This window comes from Muntiacus reevesi, chromosome 9 (assembly GCF_963930625.1).
Source record: "Muntiacus reevesi chromosome 9, mMunRee1.1, whole genome shotgun sequence".
Classification (NCBI taxonomy): domain Eukaryota; kingdom Metazoa; phylum Chordata; class Mammalia; order Artiodactyla; family Cervidae; genus Muntiacus; species Muntiacus reevesi.
Genome location: NC_089257.1, coordinates 69,764,833 through 69,778,707, shown reverse-complemented (window position 1 = coordinate 69,778,707; position 13,875 = coordinate 69,764,833). Strand labels below are relative to the sequence as shown.

The window sequence follows — 13,875 nt, the reverse complement described above, 5'->3', positions numbered from 1 at the left end:
CTTTTTTAATGGGGCTAATGAGAAACAAGAACTTTTAAAACTTTCTTGCAACAGACTCAACTAGGAAGGTATTAAAAACACAGCACATTTATTTAAACTGTTACTTTTGAAAATTCATTGACTCTTATGACAGGTCAGTATCTTCATTCTATTACCTTATTGGGTACAGTCATTAGTGTTACATAAAACTTCATGTAAAATTAAACAGTTAAAAGTACAGTTAAGAACATAGTTGATCTGCATGAGAGGATTCACCATCATGTACCCTAGTCCCTAATGCGGTTATTTTTTCTGTTTCCTGGGTCTCTCCAGCTTAGACTCATTTTCATTTCAGAGAATATAAAAGTGGCTCCACTGAGCTCTGGCCCATGGGGGCCCAGCCGCCGCACTATCAGTGTGTGTTGACCCAGTGGTACCTATCCACCCGGTGCCCGGCAGCAGGCCTGTGACCTTTAGGGGTCTTATGCAACGCATGATAAGCATTTCCTAGGAGGCCCATCCGGCCATCCCTCGTATTCTTTTTTCGGGGAATTTGGAACCAAGATTGAAAGGGCTGTTTCAAGTTTTCCACCTGGGGAGAAAATAAAAAGGAACATGATGATTTTCTAATCATCTAATAAGCCTGCTTTAAGGATTAACTATAAACCCATAACTCACAAGTCTTAAAACTTTTAAAAGTATAGGAAATACAAACGAATAGAAGTCAAGTTAACTATCATCTTTGGAAAACTGACTTGATGGAGGTTATGAAATAAGTCACTTCATGTCTTTTAACAAAATTCTTTACTCCAACTAAAACTTTTAAAAACACATTTACTCAATTTAGTATATATTCTGTATTCTCCCCTATCCAACTCCCACCTCACTCAATCCAAAACCATTTAATCACAATCTCTGGGGCTGAGGTGTAGAAACACCCATGTTAAACATCCTAGATGGCCAATACAAATGTTTTGCAGACTACACTTTGGAAGGACGTTGCTCTAAAATATATAACATAGCTGACTACAGATCTGATCCTTAGATGAAGATGATCTTTCTAAAGATCAGAATAGAATTAAGAACAAATATTTCATTACATAATTTTAAACTTTTATACATATAGAGGCTTCCCTCCTAGCTCAGTCGGTAAAGAATCTGCCTGCAACACAGGAGACCCCGGTTCAATTCCTGGGTTGGGAAGATCCCCTAGAGAAGGGATAGGCTACCCACTCCAGTACTCCTGGGCTTCTGTTGTAGCTCAGCTGGTAAAGAATCCACCTGCAATGCAGGAGACCTGGGTTCGATCCCTGGGTTGGGAAGATCCCCTGGGGAAGGGAAAGGCTACCCACTCTAGTATTCTGGCTTGGAGAATTCCATGGACTATGGAGTTGCAGAGTCAGACATGACTGAAAGACTTTCACTTTCACATATAGAACTAAATACAAACAATATATATAATTTAGAAAACTATAACAAGCTAGGGGGGAATAATTTGCCAGTAATATGACAAGGGGTTCGAGGGATTGACCCTGTGTGTCTTACATCCCCTTCACTAGCAATTTCTTATGTCTCTTTAATTAACAGTTGGGTTCTTTACCACTAGCGTGACCTGGGAAGCCCCAAAAATATTCCTAACCTTTGAAAAGCCTATAACAACAACACATTAGGACCTCAAATGATAAATGGGTGAAGAAAAAATTCATTAGACAGATAGTATCTACAACATTTAGGTACATGGAGTTTTTGTTTTAATATTTAATTTAATTAGTGATATACTTAATATTATAATAGTCAAAGCTATGTTTTTTCATGTAGTTATGTACAAATGTGAGAACTGGACAATAAAAACAACTGAGCACCGAAGTATTGATGCCTTCAAACAGTGGTGCTGGAGAAGACTCTTGAGAGTCCCTTGGACTGCAGGGAGATCAAACCAGTCAATCCTAAAGGAAATCAACCCTGAATATTCACTGGAAGGACAGATGCTGAAGCTAAAGCTCCAATACTTTGGCCACCTGATGCAAAGAACTGACTCATTGGAAAAGACCCTGATGCTGGGAAAGATTGAACACAGGATGAGATGGGTGAATGGCATCACCGACTCAATGGACATGGGTTTGAGCAAACTCGGGGAGATAGTGAAGGACAGGGAAGCTTGACATGCTGCAGTCCATGGGGTTGCAAAGAATCAGACATGACTGAGTGACAGAACAACATAATTAATAAAATGCTATTTTTCAAGAATAGCCAATCTTAGGGAAAATGATAAAACAAACACTTTCACATAGAGCTGATGAGACTACAAATAAAGACATCTTTTTAGAAAGTACTTTGCTATGTGTTAACTTGTAAAACGCCCAAACTCAATGACCTAATAATTCCATGTCTGAGAATCAAATCTCCAGAAACAACTTAAGATTCAGACACCTCTGTAAAAATTAGCTTTTTAATACCACAACAATGTGAAAGCAACCTAGATGTCTGACAATATAATTTGTTAGCTAAATAAACTATAAGGGAAGCAAGTGGTTTAAAGTGTTAAATATTTAAATTGCTTTAACATGCCCATACATAAGTGGTTAAGAAAACAAATTACATACAAAATGTCAGAGATTCTCCCTAAATCAGTGTTTTTTCAACTGTAAGTTGTCACCATTAGTGGGTCATAAAAATCAATTTAAGTGGTTGATATTAATTTAATTTGTCAAAGATTTGCGGCGTTGTGCCTAGTAAGGATAAGTATGTCATGAAGCCTATTTCCAATATATAGATATGCATATCTTCCTATGATCATGGTTGTGACTTAAAAAATAAAAAATTTTTGTTGGTTTTTTTTGGCGGGGGGAAACTGATCTAGTGGTGGAGTCACAGATCTTTGATCATCCCTTAATATTCCAAATGTTCTACAGGTGGTATGTTATTTTCCATTGTCAAAAGCCACTAATTTTGATACCTGATTCTGAAGGAATTTAGGTGAAAGGAAGTTTGTATTGTGTCGTGCTTAGTCGCTCAGTCATGTCTGACACTTTGAGACCTGGGACTGCAGCCCGCCAGGCTCCTCTGTCCATGGGGATTCTCCAGGCAAGAGTACTGGAGTGGGCCGCCATGCCCTCCTCCAGGGGATCCTCCCAACCCAGGGACTGAAACCAGGTCTCCATTGCAGGCAGATTCTTTACCGTCTGAGCCGCGAGTGAAGCCAAAAAGAAAATTTATGTATGTTCAAATACTATATAGGAGAAATTCGACTAGAAAAGATGGTGTATATCCTGAGCACTCAGCCAAGTTGAGGGAATAGAGAGAAGGAAGAAAAAAATAGAAAAGTTTTGCCAGAATATTATTATTGTGATTTCAATCTTCATAATTTGTTTTTCCATGTTTTCCAATTATTTGTTTCTTTGCTTTTACAGTGAACCTACCCTTTTTAGAATTAAAATAGAAAAAAAAAAAAGGGGGCGTCCCTGGTGGCTCAGGGGTGAAGAATCTGCCTGTAGTGCAGGAGACACCCGTTCAATCCCTGGTCTGAGAAGACCCCACATGCCTGGGGGCAGCTAAGCCCCTGCACCCCTACTGAGCCTGTGCTCCAGAGCCTGGGAGCCGCAACTACCAAGCCATGTGCTGCAACTACTGAAGCCCAAACACTCGACAGACTGTGCTCCAAAACAAGAGGAGAGACCGCAGTGAGAAGCCCATGCACCACTCCCAGCACGAGAGAAAAACCTGCGCGGCAACAAAGACCCGGCACAGATAAATAAATAAAAGTATATTTTAAAAAGAAGGAAAAAGTACAGAGGAGAAATGAAAACACTTTACCTGATAAATACTCTTTGGATTGCTGACTTTAGGAATTATCTGAGGTTCTTTGTTACAACTTTCTTCATCAGAGGAAGTGCCAGAGGAGTAGTCTAACGTGGCTCTGTTAACTGCATCACTAATTTGTTGGGATAATTCCCATTCCTCCCATCTGCCTTTGAAAGAAGCAATTGTAAATGGATGATTTTTCTCACCATACCTAAGAAAGAAAGGAAAACAAAGCATTCATTAGGGACTCAAATTCTCACAGGTTTTTATTTCTAAACTTTTCTGGAAACAGCTCAGTAACTTATAAGAAGAGTTACTTGGAAAAAAAAAAAAAAACTCCACAACAAATTGTGAAAATTAGGCCAAGACGGTGGAAACCCTGAGTTTACCTCCTCTCATGAGCACACCAAGATTACAACTATTTAGACAGCAATTATTGATGAGAGACTGAACTCTAACAGAAAAGATATTCTACAATTAAAGTTATAAAGAAGGAACCACAATGAGACAGGTAAGAGGAGTGGAGTATAGTCCAGACACATACCTGCAGGTGGGCAACACACAAACGGGGATAATGACAGAGGTTCTCCCATTCAGTGGGTGAGCCCCACATCACACTCCCCGGACCAGAGCCAACCCCAGGAAGATGAGCCCCCAGAATGTTTGGCTTTGAAGGCCAAGGGGCTTACTTTCTGGAGAGCCAGATGGCTGTGGGAAATAAAGACACCGCTCTCAAAAGGCCCACACAAAATTTCACATGCGCTGGGACCCAGGGCAGAGGCAGAAATTTGAAAGGAACCTGTGTCAGACCCACCTGCTGATCTTGGAGAGCCTCCCGTAGAGGCAGGAGGCCCTGGAGCTCACCCTGGGGACACAGAAACTGGCAGCAGCCATTCCGAGGAGCTTGTTCCACCATATGAACACCGGTGCTGGCGAGTGCCATTTTGAAACCCTCCCTCTAGCTGACTAGTACTAGGACTCAGACCCGCCCACTAGCCCGTCAGCACCAGTGCTGAGCTGCCTCGGGCCAAACAACTAGCCAGGCGGGGAAACAGTCCTACCTACTATCAGCCACACTGCCCTAAGATCCCCTGAACCCACAGCTGCCCCAAAATACTACACGGTCCACCAGAGGGCCCAGCACCTGGCCCCCACACACCAGTGCATGAGCACTAGCCCCAGGACCCCCAGGGCCCTGGAAGCAGAGACCTAGGACCCAGCTCTGCCTACCAGTGTTCTGGAACCAACCTCAAGACCTCCTGACCCCTGGGCCCACCTGACAATGAACCAGCACTAACCTGGGGGCCAACTTCACACACCAGTGGACATCCTCAAGACCCCTGGGCCCTGGCCTCACCCACCAATGGGCAGACACCAGCCCTAGGACCACCACAGGCCCACAGCCTACCATGACAGGACCAAGAGCACCCACCAGCAGGCTAACACCAGCTCCAGATCTCCTGGGCCCAGGCCCCACCTACCAGCAGGTCGACACTTGCTCCGAGACACCTTGGATCCCTCAGCCAGCCAATCAGATATCTAGCCCCACCCACCAATGGGCCAAATCAAGCTTTGGAACACCCTGGACCCTGTAGCTGGCTATCTCAGGGTGCTGCCTCACCCACCAGCAGACCTACAGCAGCTAAATCCAGGAGCCCCAGGGTCCTGCACCCAGAAATCTCAAGACACAGCTCCACCCACCAAACGTGCTAGCACTAGCCCCAGGGCACCCTGGGACCAGGGCACCCTGGGACCCTGGGGCCCCGTCCCCACCTCCTAAACCCCCATCAACAGCCTGACACCAGTTCTGAGTCCCTTGCAGCAAGAGAACTCGGGGCCTGGTTCTGCCTGACGGTAGGTCAGCACCAGCCCTAGGATCTGGCTACACTCTTCAGCGGGTGGGCACCAGCCCCAGCATCCCTTGGGCCTTAATCCTGACCACCAGGTGGACACCACTTCTGGCATTCCTTGGGACCCTCATCCAGCAGCCCCAAGACACAATCCCACCCACCAGTGGGCTGACACCAGCTTTGTGATCCCCAGGCCCTGCAGCCAGAGACCCCGAGACACAGCTTTGCCCACCAGTGAGCCAGTAATAAGCCCCAGCACCCTCTCGACCATACCCCACCCACCAGCAGGCCAATGCCAGCTCTAGGACATCTTGAACCCCCTCAGCCAGCCACTGTGGGATCCAGCCCTACTCATCAATGAGCCAGCACCAGCCGTGGGACACTCCAGAACCCACAATCAGTTGTATCAGAAAGCAACTCCACCCACCAACAGGCTGACTTTAAAATTAGAAACTTCAGCCCTGCAACCACCATCACCTCTACCCCCCAGCCCCAGAAGCCAGCTCTGCTCATCAGTGAGCCAGCACTAGGCCCGGGAGCCCCTTCCTCAGGGTTCCACAGACAACTGCCTCGACACAACCCTGCAAACCACCAGCTGGCAGCCTCCATACAAGGCAGGGCCTGGCAACCAACCAGACTAGGGGCCAGCCACACCTACCAGACCACCCACAGTAGTCAGCCCACAGCATAAGGGCCCACATAGGGGGCACCCCTAGAGCACACAGCTCTGGTAACCAGAGGGGAGAGCACTGCTGGGATGCCCTGGATGTCTCCTACAAAAGGCTACTTCTCCAAAGTCAGGAAATGCTACCAACCAACCAGATACATAGAAATAAAAACAAATTAGGCCACAAATGAGGGAGCAAAGGAACAAGTTCCAAATGAAGGAATAGGATAAGACCCAAGAAGTTAAGTGGAAAAAGGCGATCCGCCCAATAAAAAGTTCAAGGTAAAGATCATAAAGATAAACAAAGAACTTGGGAGAAGAATGAGGGAAAATAGTGAAAAGTCAAAAAAGAGTTAGAAGATATACAGAAGAATCAAACAGAGCAGGAGAACACAGTAACTGAAATGAAAATACACTAGAGGGACTCAGCAGTAGACTGGGTGACACAGAGGAACAGATCAGTAAACTGAAAGACAGATTAATAGAAATCACTGAACCTGAACAGAAAAAAGGAATAAAAAGAAATTAGGATACTTTAAGAGATGTCTGGAACACCACCAAGCACACTAACATTTGCATTAGAAAAGAAAAGGGTCAGAGGACATATTTGAAGACATAATAGCTGAAAACTTCCTTACCTGGGAGATGAAACAGACATCCAGGTCCAGGAAGCATACAGTCTCAAACAGAATCAACCCAAGGAGGACCACACCAAGATACATTGTTATTAAAATGGCAAAGACAGAGAATATTAAAAGCAAGGGAAACGCAACAAATTGCATGTAAGGGAATCCCCATAAGGCTATCAGCATACTTTTCAGCAGGAACTGCAGACCAGAAGAGTAACATGTAGTATATTTAAAGTGATGAAATGGAAAAATTATGGCCAAGAATACACCACATGGCAAAGTTTACTATCAGATTTGAAAAAGAGATCAAAAATTTTATAGACAAGCAAAAGTTACAAGAGTTCAGCACCACCAAACCAGTTTTGCAAGAAATGTTAAAAAGGGACTTCTCTAAGTGAAAAAGGAAAACCACAACAAGAAACATGAAAATTACAAAAGAAAAGAGCTTATTGGTTAAAGGAAAATATACACTAAAAGTGGCAAGATCAACCACATACAAAGTTAATAGGAAGGCTAAAAGACAAAAGTAGTAAAATTGCCTAGACCTGCAGTAAGTAATTAAAGGATACATGAAACAATTAGATGTAAAATATGGTATCAAAAACAGTAAGCATGAGAGGAGGAGTAAAAGTGAAGGATTGTTAAAATGCATTTAAAATTAAGAGATAGCAACTTAAACAATCACATTTATACACACACACACATTTTTTAAAAAGCAATGGAATTCCAGAAAAACATCTACTTCTGTTTCATTGACTATGCTAAAGACTTTGTGTGGATCACAACAAACTGTGGAATATTCTTAAAGAGATGGGAATACCAGATCAACTTACCTGTATCCTGAGAAACCTGTTGCAGGTCAAGAAGCAACAGTTAGAACCTTACATGGAACAATTGACTGGTTCAAAATTGGGAAAGGAGTACAACAAGGCTGTATATTGTCACCCTGTTTATTTAAATTATATGCAGGGTACATCATGCGAAACACTGGGCTGGATGAGTTACAAGTGGAATCAAGATTGCTGGGAGAAATATCAACAACCTCAGATATACAGATGATACCACCCTAATAGCAGAAAGTGAAGAGGACCTAAAGAGGCTCTTGATGAGGATGAGGAGGAGAGTGAAAAAGCTGCCTTAAAATTCAACATTAAAAAACAAAGATTATGGCATCTGGTCCCATCACTTCATGGCATACAGAAGGGGAAAAAGTGGGAGCAGTGACAGATTTTCTCTTCTGGGCTCCAAAATCACTGCAGATGGTGACTATTGCCATGAAAACAGAAGATGCTTGCTTCTTGGAAGGAAGGCTAAGACAAATCTAAACAGCATATTAAAAAGCAAAGACATCACTTTGCCAACAAAGGTCTGTATAATCAAATCTATGGTTTTTCCAGTAGTCATGTATAGATGTGAGAGCTGGACCATAAGGAAGGCTGAGCACCAAAGAACTGATGCTTTGGAATTGTGGTACTGGAGGAGACTCTTGAGAATCCCTTGGATACCAAGGAGATCAAACCAGTCAATCCTAAAGGAAATCAGTCCTGACTATTCATTGGAAGGACTGATGATGAAGCTGAAACTCCAATACTTTTGCCACCTGATGCAAACAGCTGACTCATTGGAAAAGACTCTGATGCTGGGAAAAATTGAAAACAAAAGGAGAAGAGGGTGGCAGAGGATGAAATGGTTGGATAGCAACACCAATTCACAAACTTGAACTTGGACATGAACTTGGGCAAATTTCCAGGAGATGGTGAGGGAAACAAGGAGGCCTGGTATGCTGCAGTCCATGGGGTCACAAAGAAACAGACACAATTTAGAGGCTAAACAACAAAAATACACATAAAATACATATTGCTACCTATAAACCTCATGGTAACCAAAAATTAAAATCTATAATAGATACACAAAAAAAGAAATCTAAACATCATCCAAACATTATTTGAAGATAGTTAACTAACAAGGGAAGAGAGCAAAAAGAACAAAATGAATTACAAAAACACCAAAACAATTGATAAAATGACTGTAAGTACCCATCAATAATTACTTTGAATGTAACAGGAATAAGTGTTCTAAACACAGAGTGAAGATACAAAAATAATACCCATATATATGCTATCTATAAGAAACTCACTTTAGATCTAAAGGCATACAGACTGAAAGTGAGAGGATATAAAGAAGTATACCACATAAATAGAAATGAAAAGAAAGCCATGGTAGCAATATTTACACCAGAAAAAGTAGACTCTAAGACAAAGTAGACTTTAAAACAAAGACTGTAGCAACAGACAAAGGAGAACATTATGTAATGATCAAGGATTGATCCAAGAAATGTAACAATTATAAATATATATGCACCCAACACAGGAGCATCTAAATTTGTAAGCTAATATTAACAGAGATAAAGGGAGAAATTGACAGTAACACAATAATAGTAGGAGACTTTAACACCCCACTTATATCAATGAACAGATCATACAGACAGAAAATCAAGAAAGAAGCACTAGCCTTAAACTGACATAATAGACCAAATGGACTTAATAGATATCTACAGGCCTTCCATCCAAAAGTCACAGAATACATGTTCAAGTGTATATGGAATCTTCTCTGGGACAGACCACATGCTAGGCCACAAATCTGTTCTCAGTACATTTAAGAAGACTGAAATCATATTGAGCATCTTTTCTGATCACAATGCTATGAAACTAGAAATTGCTGTGAGAAAACTGCAAAAAACACAAATACATGAAGGCTAAACACTGTACTTCTAAACAACCAATGGATCACTGAAGAAATCAAAGAGAAAATTCAAAAAATACCTATAGACAAATGAAAACAAAAACACAATGATCCAAAAATCTATGTGATGCTGCAAAAGTAGTCCTAAGAGAAATTTATAGTGATACAAGCCTACCTCAGGAAATAAGAAAAATCTCAAGCAACATAGCCTTACACCTAAAGGAACTTTAAGAAAAACAAAGCCCAAAGTTAGTAGAAGGAAAGAAATTGTAAATATCAGAGCAGAAATGAAACAGAGACAAAAACAGTAAAAAAAAAAAAAAAAAAAGAAAAGAAAAGAAAATGAAACTAAGAGCTGGTTCCTTGAAAATATAAATAAAATTGATAAACCTTTAGCCAAATTCATCAAGAGAAAAGGAGACAGCCCAAATCTATAAAATCAGAAATAAAAAGTTACTAACAATACCGAATTACAAAGATTGTAAAGAGAGATCACCATGACTATAGTAATCTATATGCAAATAAAATGGACAACCTAGAAGAAACAAATTCATAGAAACGTACAGTCTCCCAATACTGAATCAGAAGGAAATAGAAAATATGAACAGATCAATTACAAGTAATAAAATTGAATCAGTAATGGAAAAAATACTCCCAAGAAACAAAATTCCAGAACCAGACAGCTTCACAGGTGAGTTCTAACAAATGTTTAGAAAAGAGTAAATATCTATTCTTCTTAAATTATTTCCAAAAATTTGCAGAGGAAGGAACACTTCCAAACTCATTTTATGAGGTCACATCACCCTGATACCAAAGCCAGACAAAGATATCACAGGAAAAAAATGACAGGGTCAGTATCATTGATGAACAGAGATGCAAATCAATGGAAGAGAATAGAGAGCCCAGAAATAAACCCATGCATCTATGGTTAATTAATCTATGACAAGGAGGCACGAATATCCAACAGGGAAAAGACAGTCTCTTCAATAAGTGGTGCTGAGAAAATACAGCAGCTACTTATAAAGAATGAAATTATAAGGAGTTTCTCATGCCATTACAAAAATAAACTCAAAATGGATCATAAACCTATATGTAAGACTGCAAACCATAAAAACTCTTTACAAGATAGCATATGCAGAACTCTGATATAAATTGTAGCAATATTTTCTGGATGTCTCCTAAGGCACAGAAGACAAAAACAAATGGTACCCAATTAAACTTAAAAGCTTTTGCACAGCAATGGAAACCATCAACAAAAAAATTACCTACTGAATGGAAGAAAATATTTGCAAATATAACTGATAAGGGGTTACTATCCATAATATATAGACAGCTCATACAACTTTATATCAAAAAAATTCATTTCAAATTTTAATTCAAAATTTATTTCAAAATTTAATATCAAAAAAATTTAATTGCCAACCTAAAAATGGACCCAAATAGACATTTTTCCAAACAAGACATACGAATAGCTAATGGGCACATAAAGAGATGCTTGCATTATTTAAAGAAATGCAAATCAAAACAATGAGACATTACCTCACACTTGTCAGAATGGCTATCATTAAAATGTCTACGAATATCAAATGTTGGTGAGAACATGGAGAAAAAGGACCCCTTGTACGTATTGGTGGGAATATAAATTGGTGCAGCCACTATGGAATATGGAGGTTCCTCAAACTAAAAGTAGGATTACCATATGATCCAGCAACTCAACTCCTGGCTATATATCCAGAAAAAATTCAGTCATTAATTTGAAAAGATGCATGTATCCCAGTGTTTGGAGCAGCACTATTTACAATAGCCAAGACATGGAAGTAACACAAATGTCCATCAATAGATGAATGAATAAAGATGTGGTATATGTACACACCAGAGTACTCCTCAGCCATAAAAAAGAATGAAACTCTGCCATTTGCAGCAACATGGATAGACCCAGAGAAGACTGTGCTGAGTGAAATAAATCAGAAAAGTCAAATACTGCATGATATTATTTATAGGTAGACTCTAAAAAAATTAAATATATGTATATAGCAAAAAAACTGACTCAATGGATACAGAAAACTATTGGTTATCAGTTGAAAAGAGGGAAGTGAGAAGGGGTAAGGTAGGGGTAGGTACAGACTACTATGTATAAAATATAATATATTGTACAACACAGGGAATATAGCCAATATTTTATAATAGCTTTAAATGGAGGTATAATCTATAAAAAAAAAAACTTTGAATTACTATGAAGTATACCTGAAACTAATAAAATTTTGTAAATCAACTATAGTTTAAGACAACAAATTGAATGGCTTGTCAGCAAAGCAAATTGAGAGACATTATGACCTTCTGGTACTATACAGTCATAATTGGTGGAGGTCAAGGATTCTGTAAAAGCTTTCTAGGAATTAGCTAAGGTAAAGACAGACTAACTTCTTTTGATTCAACTAATGGACTGACTTGCTGATGATAGATAATTCCTCTTTCCCCTTGATACTGTCTAAAATGCTTGGACTTCATGCAATTGGCAATAGGATGCCATGTTTAAAATCAAATTTCAAATACTATGGAAAAATTTTTGTACTTCCCACTCCATCCACCCTAAAATGAAGCCTGTATTGTCTGATATAGCTTGCATCTAGTCTTAACGGGCTTGTGCCCTCATTGCTAATCCAGGGATTTGTAGCATCACCTTTCACAAAGATGCGTAGGCTAAATAACTTAAGGTTCCCAAGAGTCACAGACCACACAAACTGGCTCCAATAAGATTACTCACCGGCAGCACACTTCAAAGGGATCTACCCATATGGTCATCTCCTTTGGAAGTCCCAGGTGAGAAAAATCCACATTACTTTCAGCACAAGCCCTTTCTAGAATAGGATCTTTATTCTGATTATTGTTTATCCTGATACACCTTTAAAAACAAGAAAAGGGAAACGACGTGGTGATAGTTGGAGAATCATGCTGCTGGCAAGGGTTTCTAATACACCCGGCTCTCACCTCACTCCCATCTCCCCTCAACTCCTTCATCACCCCTCAGAAGTTTTACAGTAAGAGTAAAATATCAAATTTTTACACAACAACTCAGAATATGGATTCCACTACTAAATCACACAATTAGTTCACCAAATGTGCTCAGTCATGTCCAACTCTTTGTGGCTCCATGGATTGTAGCCCACCATGCTCCTCTCTCCATGGGATTTCCCAAGCAAGAACACTGGAGTGGGTTCACATTTCCTGCTCCAGGGGCTCTTCCTGACCCAGGGATCAAACCCTCGTCTCGTGTCTCCTGCATTGGTAGGTAGATTCTTTACCACCAGAGCCGCCTGGGAAGACTAAAGGTTCTCTGTATATACTTCACAGTAAACACAAGTTAGAGATTGTTTAATCCACCTCGCACAAGGAGGTTTGCTCTATAGTTTTCAAATTGTGCTATCATCTACTACTCTCCTCTTTTCAAGCCCAAGTTCAAACAAATAAATTTTCATTATTTATAGGCGGCCAACAGTCATCGCAGGCAGTAGCTGCTGGCTTGTTACTGCCCTTTGCCGTGCATACCACATCCTAGCTCTCACCTGAAGGCTTGCCCTTTAGAAGGGTGATCAGAGTGCCAGTGACTTCTGTATGTTTCAAACAAGATTGTCATAAGCTTTTCTGCAAAGTCTTCTATTTGCTGTTTATTCAGTTTATCATGTTTTTTCACTAATCTTGTCACAAAGAAGACTGTTGTTGCTATTTCATCTCTCATGATTCAAGAAGAGCCTATAAGGAGGTCTGAAACCATTGAAAGGAAGCAAGAATAAATTAAACAGAAACAAGGGTCTAACTTATTATCAGCATGTAATTACCATTTGGAAATTTTATATATGTACCTTAAATTTAAAACAGAAGTCACTTGCTAGTCCTTAATGAACTTAAAAAAGCACATCAATACTATCAACAAAACAGCCAAGCAAACAAATTCCTCAACTAACCTTTAATGATTCTCAAAGAAAAAAAAAATTTTAAATACTGTAATATACTTAAACAAATGATTATGCAAATTAAATGTTTTTAAAGTCCAGACCCAGGAGAGTAAGGTACACCAAGCACTACTGTTTAAAAACATATTTACAAAGAGCAAAAACATTTCAGGATATAGTCATTCCTAAAATGTGGCTCTCAGGTTGCACACTCGAAAGTTAAGATTAATCAAATATGTATTATTATACTTGCCAGC

The 13,875-nt window shown here is 40.1% G+C and overlaps 1 protein-coding gene across 1 annotated transcript; it reads right to left on the bottom strand.

The window, feature by feature from the left end:
- Positions 1 to 391: 391 nt before the first annotated feature.
- On the bottom strand, positions 392 to 13,404 carry BTG4 (BTG anti-proliferation factor 4). Its single transcript, XM_065943770.1, has 4 exons — positions 13,232 to 13,404; positions 12,433 to 12,570; positions 3,793 to 3,991; positions 392 to 571 (listed from the first exon to the last, which is right to left on the bottom strand). The coding sequence occupies exons 1-4, from the start codon at positions 13,402 to 13,404 to the stop codon at positions 392 to 394; spliced, it is 690 nt and encodes a 229-aa protein (XP_065799842.1).
- Between the last annotated feature and the right edge of the window lie 471 nt (positions 13,405 to 13,875).

What these genes read in the sequence shown, in the direction of transcription:
- BTG4 (XM_065943770.1), bottom strand. Translation starts at nt 13,404, where the DNA reads ATGAGAGATGAAATAGCAACAACAGTCTTCTTTGTGACAAGATTAGTG. An exon ending in TCTAAAGGGCAAGCCTTCAG is followed by an intron (nt 12,571 to 13,231) that starts GTGAGAGCTAGG and finishes TTGTTTTTAAAG; the next exon opens with GTGTATCAGGATAAACAATA. An exon ending in CCCTTTGAAGTGTGCTGCCG is followed by an intron (nt 3,992 to 12,432) that starts GTGAGTAATCTT and finishes TTTCTTTCTTAG; the next exon opens with GTATGGTGAGAAAAATCATC.